Raw genomic sequence first — 11,833 nt, 5'->3', positions numbered from 1 at the left:
TCTCCCCTACTCAGACAGTTTTTGTACAGAGTAAAAGCATCAATCCAAGTAAATTGGATTTCAGACCATACTTTTAGTTTAGGGTAGTTTAGTGTAATAGGTGGTTAATCTGCTTTTTGATGTCCCTCCTTTTTTTTTCTCCCTCTTTTTTGGAGGGGGGTTAAAGAGTAATGAAAGTAAGATATCCTGTCATCAGTAACTGGAGACTGAGGTTCAAAAAAAGAAACTACTGCTAAAGGTATAAACCATACCAGCTATTTTTCATTCACTGATACCACTCAGTGTTATGCGCTATTTGATTTAATAACATTTTTATTTGTATCTGCATGATCTGGTTATCACTGAAATGCTACTAGATGAGGAGATTAGACAGAAAAGTGTATTATTGTCATACAAGTAATTTATAACATTTTAAAACACCAAGATAAATGGTGCTAATAGTTGCAGCCAGAATTCACACAAACATGCCTGAAAGTTACCGATGATCCTGATACTGTACAGTGTGACTTTTCATAATGCTTTCAATGAGAAGTGGCAAAGCAACAAGAACACCATGATGAATGATTTCAGTAACTGATTAGGCCCACGAGTACTTAACAATTGCTATCATGGATTAGGCGGCATTTCAGAAGCTTGAGATAGTTGTCAATTTTGTGGGAATCTCGGCGGAGGCAATGCAGCAGGTTGTAAAAGGCAAAGAGTCTGGAGTCCTCATCAGCGAGTCGCAGGGATGGAAGGCCTTCCCACTGAGAGTAAACTTCATTTCCGATCTCACCAGAATGAACCTAAAGACACAAAATGATACTGTGGTAAATGATAGTGAATCTGACTGGATGTAGAACAGAGCATTTAAAATACTGGCCTTGAGGAATGCTGGTTGCTCGTGTATGGCTTGTAAAGTGTTTCCTGTTATGGTTCCCACTATTTTGTATAATGTTCTATATCTTCATGCAGATTTTGAATGGATTTGTCAGATTTTTCAGTTTATTTCCCTAAAATATGTAAAAAGCTTAACTGTGTCAGTAGTGTTTTAAGAGAACTGGTGTGTTAACCAATGTCAGTGGAATCTGACTTTGCAGAGAAATCAAACCTTCCTTCATGCATGGACCCATCGGTGACATCTCTTTTTGGTTCCCTCCACCTTGAAATCTTTGTTAGCACTTGTTCCTAGAACTTCTTTGTCTGTATCTCCACCTTTGTCTCTGCCCATCTCTCAGGTGATGTCTCTGATACAGGCAACTTCAAGACCATGTTACCAGACAAATCTCTCAACAGTATATCTTCAGATGTATTGTACCTCAGATTCCATTAAAAGAAAATAAAAAATGCTGAGTGATACAGAGACCTCTAATGTTAGAAAGCTACACGTAGGAACTCAGGTAGTGAGTTGGTATCCGAGGTGAAGGTTGGTTTATGTCTCCTTGTTTGAAAGAGACAATCATTAATTTTCTTATATCACAGAAATCTACCTTTCATAGCAGGAAGTCTGTGCCTATTGGTGCTTGTGTATCTTCCTTATTTCCCACCATTTGTACTTTGTAAAAGCACATAGGAGAGTATCTGTGGAGCGTCTATCACTCAGTTTAAGTAATAGGCAAAAAAAAGATAGACCTACTATCACTCAAAAACGTCATTTGACACTAATGAATTTGTCAGCCTTGTCTTCAACCTCCTCCTGTAAATAATGTGAATGAGAAGGTGGAGGCAGGGTAACTGTAGCAGCACCTGACTTCTACTGTTATCTTGGATCCTTGCCTGCACCCCTTTTTACATGTGGATGTGGGATAGAGATGTATTTGATTACACCAATAAATGCATTTGTGGTCTGGATGGGCTAAGGTTTCTGAGTAAAGAGACACCTAACTGAAAGAAAGACCATGAGTGATCCCATGGAAGATGGTAGATACAGTGATGGTGGCACTCTTAATGCTGTTCAACTGTTCAGAGCCTAAGAAAAAGCCAGTAAAGTCTGAACCTCTTGTTAACATCTAGCTCACTGACAGAATGATATATTCAGGGACTAACAGAGGCCCCTTTAAAAATAAACAAGCTAGAACTGATTTTATTCAGGAAAGCTTTCAATCAATTACTGATAAAAAGAGGTATTCGAGTATGGGTTTTGTCAGACAACAGCCTTGTCTAACCTTACAAGTGTGGGGGGAACCAAGTCAGAGCCAGAGTTCAGAGGAACCAGTATGGTGCGGAAAGAGAAATGAAAGATACCATGATTACTTTGCTGCATGCCATATCTGTGCAATAGCCCAGACTTCCAGAGCAGTTTTGAACACAGTATCTGTTTCTGAAAACTATACACAATACCTGTATGTATACAGATGTGTATAAACATGCTAAAACATACATACAAATATGTGCATCGGAAAAAACACAGATGCAGCCTTAAAAAATCAGGATTGCAAGTTCAGAATACCCAAAGTTAGAATGACAGTTACCAGTCCTGATGATTACACCTTCCCTTGAAGCAGGACTGGGAGTACGCTGGATTATGCTATGCTAGTCACATCACATTGTCTCTTTAGAAATTGCAAGATAGCGGAAGAAAAGAAAGCTGAAAGAAGAAAGCTGAAAAGTTCTCAGATTCAGCTATTTTGGCTCCCATTTTTCCTTCACATCTACTGTTTCCTTTCCTATTCCCGGTGGGGAGGGCCTGTCACTGTATGTGTCTGTCTTACAGCAACAGGCTGGAAGGATGTTAAGGACCTAATACTACTTACCCGCCCAACTATTTTCTCCATTCCTTCTAGAAGCCGCTTGTTTTGTTCTTCAATCTCTACAGCCTTCCAGAGGATGGTGTCTGGAGCTTCTTTGATTCTTTGTACTTCAGAGGCCAGATGGATGAGGGGATCATTCCAGGAGCGCAGCACTCCCAGTATTAAATTCAGTAGGTCTTCATGCTGCTCACCCACATTAAGAAAAGGCAGTTAAAATAGGAAGGCTAAATGCTGGCAGCATTAGGAGGCCTTTAGAGCAATATCCTCAGACACAGTGATCTGGGAACTTACTCCAGGACCTACCACTGAATGTGGCCTATAGCCCTGTCTTAGATACCTCTGTGCAATTGCATTTTTGAAGTTTGTCATTGTTGTCATCATGTTTTACAATATTAACACAAGCAGTTACAGTATTGTAATGGAAAATATCATTAAACCTTCTCCACATTAAAAACTAGCAAGCATAACTGTGTTTCATCTCTGTGAAAAAAACAGAACTCCTTATCTGATTTTTTGATTAACATTTTAAAATCCAATGTGTTGTTTTTTTTTTTAAAGTTTAGTATTGAATGGAAGGTGCACATTATGGTAAACCACTAAATAGCTTTTATTGCTTCTACGTAACTCATCTGTTCTCCCTTTTGAACAATGGTTCTTCCAGCAACAGCTCTCTGGTTTTAAAAATTGTCCTTTCTTGTGGGCAATAAAAATTCATAAAGTTTATGGTTATGGTAGTATTCAACCATTTCTTCTTTGCTAGATGCACTGGATCTGAACACAACCAGACTTGTTATGTACCCAGGGCTGTGAACTCTATTGCTCCCAATAGAGGTTCTGAATGACATACTGAGAAGATGGAGATACTGGGATTGCAAGGATATCAACACCATGAAACTGATAAAGTTTTCTCCCTGGCAACCCCCCATTCATACACCTGTGCTTATTTTTTTCTCCAGAGTATTTTCAAATTGTATCTGTGAGCATAGGCTGAACAAGACTGTCTTCATCTTCCCTTCAGTTTATAATTATTAAATTGGTGTATGTAGCATGTTTCTCTTTACAAGTATTTTGCAGTATTTTGCACTAGAGTCTTTGTATTTGGATGATGATGTGACCACTTTTGCCTACTGGTAACAGCAAGAATATCTATTCAGCATTTGTTTAGTAATGTCAGTGTTTTCAGTTACTGGAAAACTATTTACCTCTGCCGACATACGGTATTGACTATATAGCCAATGTATTTTTATGTTTGTTAATCTAATAATTGTCTATAAGGTGTTTTAAGATAATGTTCAAAGGCTGTAGTATTCTCGGTGCTGTACAAGCATGGTTACTGGCATTGCTCCATGAGGTTATATTTCAACTGGAAATAAGATGAATTGGAAATAAGCGATGACTGAATGTAACATACAGGAAAAGGAAGGGAAGATGAAAGCTTCTGGTACTTATATATTCTGTATAGTCTGTAACTTAGTATCACCAAATGTAAAATCCACTTTTCTTGGCTTTTTGGTGCTTTCCTCTTCCTGGATTTTTAATTCCGATGGAGCTGATTTCCCTCTCTCTCTGCCTGCTGCCTCTCTATTCCTTAACGCTCCCTCTTCCCCCCCTCCCCCTGCTCTGTCTCACACCGAATGACATTAGAAATGGGACTTACATGAATCTGCTGAGCTTGCTCCTTATCTTCAGGAGTGGTTAAGGAGGAAGTGTGGCAGCCATTAACAGCTTTTGGAATAAAACCCCGGCCCTGAGCATAGCGTTCATCCTGCAGATCATCAAGGACAGGCATTATTGAAACGGGTAAGTGAAGAAGAGCTTCAATTCAAATACTGTATAACTAATTGTTGTTCCATTGCTTTTATCACTGCTTTTATGCTGTAAAGGTCTAAAGTTTCTAGTGAGTCTTTAGAGTGAAACTGGCACCCACAAGCACTAACTTGTTCCACAGATAAAGAATGATGGGAAAATGATTTCTTTTAATAGAAGCATTGGGGATCTTAGCAATGGTCGGCACTATACACAGATTGGGTCACCATTGGGACTATCACTGTCTGCGCAGCAGTCATTTTTGTTTACTTATTGAAGGACTTCATATGTTAACATATGTTTGTGCTTAAAAAGTATTAAATTGCATTCTTTGTATTTTCTCGCTCTCAGCAAAAGGCAGGGTACTTACAAATTCATTGAATATTTCTGAAGAGAGGAAGTGGATGTAGTGTGAAAGTTTAACTGCTCGGTCAAAAAGTTCCCCAAGGGAAACTTGGCAATTGACAGATCCATTGGGGCAGATTGGCAAGGAGGTCACTCCTTCCTTTGTCAGGAGCATGTTGGACACCAGAAGGACCACCAGCAACAAACCTGTTCAGGTTTAAAAAAAAGCAAAATGGAATCACTTTGACTTGTCTGTGCATTTAGAAGTAGCTGTCAGAGCCAGATGCTGGACGATTTTGGCTGTGCTGTCACATGGCTCAGAGTATCCCCTGTACTGTCTGCTGAAAATCCATGGAGGAGGGAAGCACTGTAATTCTGTTATCCTTGCTCCCCTCTGCCATCCTGACTGTATAGCAGAGCTTGCTACAGAGTTTGAGGAGACAAGGTAACCTGTGCTGCAGTGTACACTGTATTCTGAAGTCTCTTACTATTGTGCCTGACTTTATTACATAGTGATAAATGGACGAAAAAAATCAAAAACTTCTTCACAGTGCAAATATAGATACATAATTATATTTGCACAGATATATAAGTTTAGAAAATAGATTGGTCTTTTTTTTTTTCTTTTTCTTTCTCCTCCTCCTCCCAGAGGTCCTTTTCTTCTTTGCAAACATTTGGAGTTTAAATTAATTTTGTGGGAGAGTGGTTAGGTCACTCTCTTAAGGTTTTGATTGTCCTGGGAGTTCCTTCAGAAGATTTCCAGCAGCTGTGCTGCTTTGCTGTTTAGAGTTTAACCCTAAACTGCCTACTGCTAAGAAATCAGAGGGAACTTTTGTCTTTTCTCCTGAGCTTCTGAAACTGATATAGAAGACTTCTCATTATCTAAAACACAAAACCTCATCTGTTTAAAACTTTTAATATTAACTTAACAGAGCCAAGTTTTCTATTCAGTGAAATGAAAAAAAAAATATGCACAGAAAAACAATGGAAAAAATTAAATGCAAATATTTGGTAAATGAACGTACTTATTCAAAGAACACTGTTCTGTGCTCTGAGAGTTTTAGTTCTGGGAATTGGCCTGCTACCTGTATTGGTTCACTAGACTTATATTAAATGCTAAATTAAAGTGTACCCCATAAATCAGCAGAGCTGTCCCTAATGTTATCATGTGATAAGTTTCTTTCTAGCTCTAAATTCAAGAAAAGTGCATTTATACAATAGTGAAGTAAGTCTTCCTCCTCCCTCATGAACACAGTACATGCCCCATGCTGCGGTTAGGAAAGTACTCTGGGGAATAATTCTATGAATAAGAAAACCTGAGACTTGTTGGCCTGGAAAGTTGAAGATAGTTATGAAAACACTTCAAAATTACTACATCACTTCTAGACTTGTGGATAATGACTTTTAGTGGTTGCCTTCTGAGTGGTGTAGTAAAGCAGTCTCGATCTGGTGGTTCACGTACAGGTGTCACATCCCTCAAGCCAATTTTCTGTGACACTGCCCAATGCAAAGGTAGTGTTAGGAGACAAAAGACTGAATAAAAAAGGGATCAAGCTGCCTTCTAATTCCAAGCTTTGGACACTAAACGTTTGAGATGGAGGCAGGTTTCAGCATTATTGGAAGACCAGGTGGCTGGAAGATCTCAGTTTCTAGAGCTGTTACATTTCAGTTACTTCCTAATTCAATCTACATTTAAAGAAATATAAAAGTTATCAGCACGTGAATGGCAAAAGTCTTACCTTTCAGTGAAGCCCCCTTCTTGCTCATGGTAGGCATCCTGTATGATGACTTGCCCTACCAGAAAGAAGTCTGAATACTTGCTTGTATTCTCTCCACATGCCACTTTTATATACACCATCCAGGGTCCATTTTGCATACATTCAGCAGGTCATGGAGTTTACCTCGATAATTACAAACATCAAATTGCCTTTCTTCCACATTCATATTCAGTATTTTTTGGTATTTTATTTTTAACTGTGAGAGGGAATTTCATTAACAAGTTCAGCTGTGGGATCCTAAGTATGGTTGGATGCAGAGAGTACCAAAATTTTGCCCTGAATGAGGTGCAAATGCCATTGATCCTAGAAAGCTCCAGTTGTCATTTCTGAGACAGGTATTCTCAGTGTTTCTAGCCTGCTGTTCCCAGTCCCCACAGCTGTCTTCTCATCCTTCCTTGTTTCTTCAGCCATCCAAGCTTGCTTATGTTAAAATTCTGGCTATTTGTGGGAGGCAAACAATATTTTATGATGTTCACGGTGAGAGAAACAGCATAAATTGTCCAGAGAAAGGGAAGGGAGGCTTCTGGAAAGACAGGTTGCTATCTGTAAATTTATAGATATGACAAAAGATAATACACAACACAAACCATGATATAACTGATCCTCAGTCTGAGAGATGTTTAGAGAAATGGGGGCAGTTCTTATATTAAAAAAGTAATAATTTGCAACAATCAAAGGGGAAGAGGTTGTGTGTTTACTGTTTAATCACAAATGTTTCATAAATAAGTCAGCATTATTTAAAAAAAACCACCCCTCTACAAACCCATGAGATTGTTTTCTATACTTGAAAACCCTCTGAGTAAAAGACGGGCATTTCCACCATATTCAAAATATATGCTGTCGTAATCAGTGGGATTTGTTTCCAGATCTGATGCGTCTGGGGTAATATACAAACTAGCCTCAGCAGGTTGGCCCTGTTTTCTTGTTGTGTGAGGCTCATCTGTCTGAATATGTTAGCAAATGTGTAATCTCTCATCTGTTTCTCAGGTCCATTTACCCATGAAGACTTTCTAAATCAGACGATTATAATGAATAAGGTATACAGTGTTAATGAATTTTCTTGCCTTTAGACAACTTGTTCTGTACTTGTGGAACACGTATGTATGTCACCCTGAATCCTTCATTATTTCATAATTATGGACATGATTCTTGAAGCAACGATAAACAAGGGAGAAGAAAGGTAGAGTATTTAGGGAGTAAACCATGGAAGGCATCCCTTGGGAAGCAATAAAAGGAGATGCTTCAGCAATAAACCAGAACCGGTAGCAAGTGGTCTACATCTGCTAAGTTCTAGGATGGTTGCTAGAACAGTTTGTTCTGCTAAGAGGCTGGATCTTCTTTGGAAATTGAGGCCCTGCTGAGTAAATGAAGCAGGTGTTGCCTGCAGCAGGGAAAAGTGGCAATCTGATGAAGGCAGTAAAATAAAAATAGGGCCACAGCCAAAACTCTAGAATGGATGGTAGAAAGATAGCTGTCTTCTAAACCACAGGCACAGAGCTTATGATCTTGATTTAATACAGCTTTATTTGAAAATCTTCCCCAATAAAATTACAGGCGAGCTTGAAAAATCCTGGTATCTTATATTAGAAGAGCCCTGTTGAATAAAAGGAATGAACACTTCTCAACCCACCATTTGCTCTTTCATTTACTAGTCTGCTTTTCTTGGCATTTTGAGGGGTTGGTAGTGATGCCAAAATAAGGCACATGGTTAATTAATATTAGGGACTAGATAACAAAGGAAGATACTCACAAAGGCAGCAGGTAAACTCCTTAGGCTCCCTTTACCATTATTGGAGAGGGAAGATCCTCTCAGGCCTGACAGCATCAGCTAAAGTCAGGATCCTCATATGACTTACCTTCAAGAAGAGTCTGTCTCTTGCTGTGTAAGGGTAGACAAGTGCCTTAAACATAGATCATAGGAAAGAGTGGTTTATTTGAAACCATTTCATGATGTTTTAATTAAAGCATTCTACCACAAAACAATATACTTCGCTTTTCTCTTGCACCTGTCATCCTGAAATCCTCAAATATTTTACAAACATGAATGGATTAAAATTGTCACCAGTTAAGAATCATAGGCAGAAGGAGAGAAGAAACTCTCTGTAAAGTAAATAAATATAAAGGTAAAGTTCTTTTTTTCAGATGTGAGAACTGATGTAGTGTTTAAGATGTTTATTTGTGGCTGCACAGGAAGTCTTTGGAAGAAAAAACCCAAATTCCTGATTCCCAGACCTGCACTTTAAGTGAACCATCATTTCTTACTAGTACCAAAAAGAAAACAAAGGTGACAGAAGAGAAAGAAGAGGAAAAGTTGCAATAACCAGAAATAAATAGGTATAAGTATTAATTTCTTTTATAACTTAGGAATTGGGTTCTATTTAAAAGTTGAAAAAAACTTGAAAGTAGCTGAAAATGGTCCCTCTGCCTTTTGAAAGTGGCCTGGGCTTACATCCTCCAAAGAATTAGTATGGAACTTGGCATCCCATCTTCTCTGACTGTTCCCTGAACCTTGGTAAAGGAAGCTGATCCTAGCCCCTAATACCCTCCTAATTCTGCCAGTAGCTCAGGACAGCACTGTAAATAGCTGGGCAGTCATGAGTACTGAGGGGAAAGCTCCTGGAACAACTTGAGGAACTACAAAGCACAGCTGTGATTAGTAGTATGTTTCCACCTCCCTTTGTCTTCCACTTTTGCCTCAGGAATTTAATTGAATTAACTTTTTTTTTTTTAAATTATCACATTCCTTTTATCTTCAAGAGCTTTTCTGGAAGTAAAATTAGTAGGTTGTTACTACCCACTGTAAACAATATGCCAAAAGAAGGGCTTGCTATATGCAGACTTTATTATATAGCTGTTAGCTCATTACTTGTGCTTCATAGGCATTACATGTGGTGTATCAATTTTACAGATAACAGCATTTAGTGCTCATTTCTCAATAATCTTATCTTTCCCCCTCATATCAGGTTGCAGACCATGAGTTAGACTGTCACATTTTGATTAAGAGCTATTGATCAGTACTGGAAGATTGAATATTCCTATTCCATTTTATTTTATATAAAGTTTTTGAGATATGCAAAGTGTTGTGTCTGATTGATAGCTACCACAGAAGAATGAAAAATCTTTTCTAATAGAATAGTTCTTTGCAGAATACTTATTTTAAGTAGGTGAATCGACGACTAGGTAATATCACTTGATTTTGTCTTTTACTTACCTGGAAGTATCTGTATTTAATAACAGAATGCTAGTTAATGCAGAAGTTTGAAATGCCAAATTTTTGGCTATGTTTTTAAAAGATAATCCCCAAGTTATGTATGCAGATGATTGAGCATGCAAAACTGAATGTGCAGAAAAATATTCCGATAAGTGATCTGATTGTGTGACTCTTCTAATGTATGATGAAACAAAAGGTTTTGTGTTCCTGTTTTGCATATGTCAGTTGGAACCTAATACTGAAACTATACTTGCTCTTGTCTTCCTTTCATAGAATAGTTTACAAAGTTATCCAGTCAACTTCATTTAATGGTTGACTTTGGAAACATACAAAACTATTTAATCTGGATCAAAAACAAATCCTCAGAGCACTTTAACTTTTCAAACATGTGGAAAATACATTTTGAGGAGGAATAAAACCAAATATTTTTTCAATCTAGATAGTTTCAAATGACAAATATTTTGTCTTTTCCAATTACTCCCTATAATCTCCATAAAACTTTTGTGCAAAATTTAAGTGATTTTCTAGGATTCTCTCCATCTTCATATAGGAGAATTGAAAAAGCATTCTCTCCAAATGTTTGTCTCAGCAAAAACAGCAAAATGGGGACTGAGTACTTTCTTAGTGTGATCTCTGCATGAAGGCTGGTAAAAAATAGATAAGAACATAAGGGAAAATGATTCCATATGGAGAAAAAAAAAGTGGAAATCTTTGGGAGATTTTCAGTTTACTTTTAATTTAAGTTTAAGTACCAGTCTGGTTTCATACAATTTCAGAAGTAGACATAAAAATAAAGTGGCAGAACATGTTTCAAAAATAATTTATCAGCATTGCCACTGTGATGACATACGTGCAAGTGCACCATGAAATATTAAGTGTGAATCCCAAGTAGAATTCCAGCTAACGACAGCAAAAAGACCAGGGGTATTTGCACAGAACAGAGAAAAGTCTAGCTAGTATATATTGGTCCTGATACTTGAAGTTGTTTGAAGCCTGTGGCTCCGTGTTCACTAATGCTGTATCTGTGTATTATCAAATAACCTGGCAGTATAAATTTGATCTGGATCACACATAACTGCATTATGGCAATTCAGCTGAATGATCGAGAGACCAAGTTATGGTACTCATCCTGGCTTGATACTTGATACCAGATTTATCTGCCTGGTGGAGGTTGGATGGTAACGATCTGACATCTGCTAGGACAAAGGTATCCTACAAAACTTTTTGTATAAATGTGAAGTGGCAGAGTGAGCCTGTGCTGGTTCAGCATTTCATGTAATGTGGCTGCAATATTATTTATCCTATACCTTAAATCCAATCTTCCTTTTTCAGAGCTTGAAAACTAGTGATTTTAAAAGTAAAGACAACTAAGGAGAATCTCCACCCTCCAAAAAATCTTTAGAATAGATTCCTGGGAGCATTGCTGTAAAGTTGAGGATTTGAGCAGTTGTGACAGCTTCTTCTATCTATCTAGTCTGAGTTTTACTCTACTTCTGGGATGGTGGAATTACATACTGGGCCATAGTTGGCCTGATTTCCAAAGCTGTAAGTTACAGTCCAGTCCAAATGGAGAAGTATTACAAGCATGTAAGTATTTGCACACTTTGACCTATAAGATACAATTACTGCTTTAAAAATATCACTGAAATGCTCTGTTTTAGCTACAGGAAAAAGTATGCTTGATTCTGAGGCATATTGAACATCATAACTCCAAAGACTGAAGACCTAGTGATTTAAACAATCTGTATGGTTTTTGCTTATTTTTCCCATACATTTGCTTTTATCTCTGATTTATTTCCCTTGACCATGTTCTGCTACAATCAGTAAGTTATTCTCCATAAAATCCTGATTTCAGCTGATCATTCTTCAGGATAAAGTAGAATGAGTTTCAAGAATTTGCTTAGGGTAGGCATGCTACAGTGGAACTTACTAGTGGTCTGGGTAATTATTGGTATTGGTTTAAG

General features: G+C 37.8%; 1 protein-coding gene across 1 annotated transcript; it reads right to left on the bottom strand.

Moving 5' to 3' along the window:
- Positions 1-328: 328 nt before the first annotated feature.
- On the bottom strand, positions 329-6,702 carry PRL (prolactin). The gene is made up of 5 exons (XM_052782397.1): positions 6,620-6,702; positions 4,906-5,087; positions 4,387-4,494; positions 2,733-2,912; positions 329-785 (listed from the first exon to the last, which is right to left on the bottom strand). Exons 1-5 carry the CDS (start codon positions 6,654-6,656, stop codon positions 594-596), a joined length of 699 nt encoding a protein of 232 aa, XP_052638357.1. The 5' UTR covers positions 6,657-6,702; the 3' UTR covers positions 329-593.
- Between the last annotated feature and the right edge of the window lie 5,131 nt (positions 6,703-11,833).

This window comes from Harpia harpyja, chromosome 1 (assembly GCF_026419915.1).
Source record: "Harpia harpyja isolate bHarHar1 chromosome 1, bHarHar1 primary haplotype, whole genome shotgun sequence".
In the NCBI taxonomy this organism is placed as follows: domain Eukaryota; kingdom Metazoa; phylum Chordata; class Aves; order Accipitriformes; family Accipitridae; genus Harpia; species Harpia harpyja.
Note: the sequence above shows the minus strand (reverse complement) of the source record. Positions and strands in the feature narration are given on the sequence as shown.

Coding starts and splice junctions, on each gene's coding strand:
- PRL (XM_052782397.1), bottom strand. CDS start 6,656: ATGCCTACCATGAGCAAGAAGGGGGCTTCACTGAAAG. Junction 2,913..4,386: donor AGCAAGCTCAGCAGATTCAT/GTAAGTCCCATT, acceptor GTGGGTGAGCAG/CATGAAGACCTACTGAATTT. Junction 786..2,732: donor TGGAGAAAATAGTTGGGCGG/GTAAGTAGTATT, acceptor TTGTGTCTTTAG/GTTCATTCTGGTGAGATCGG.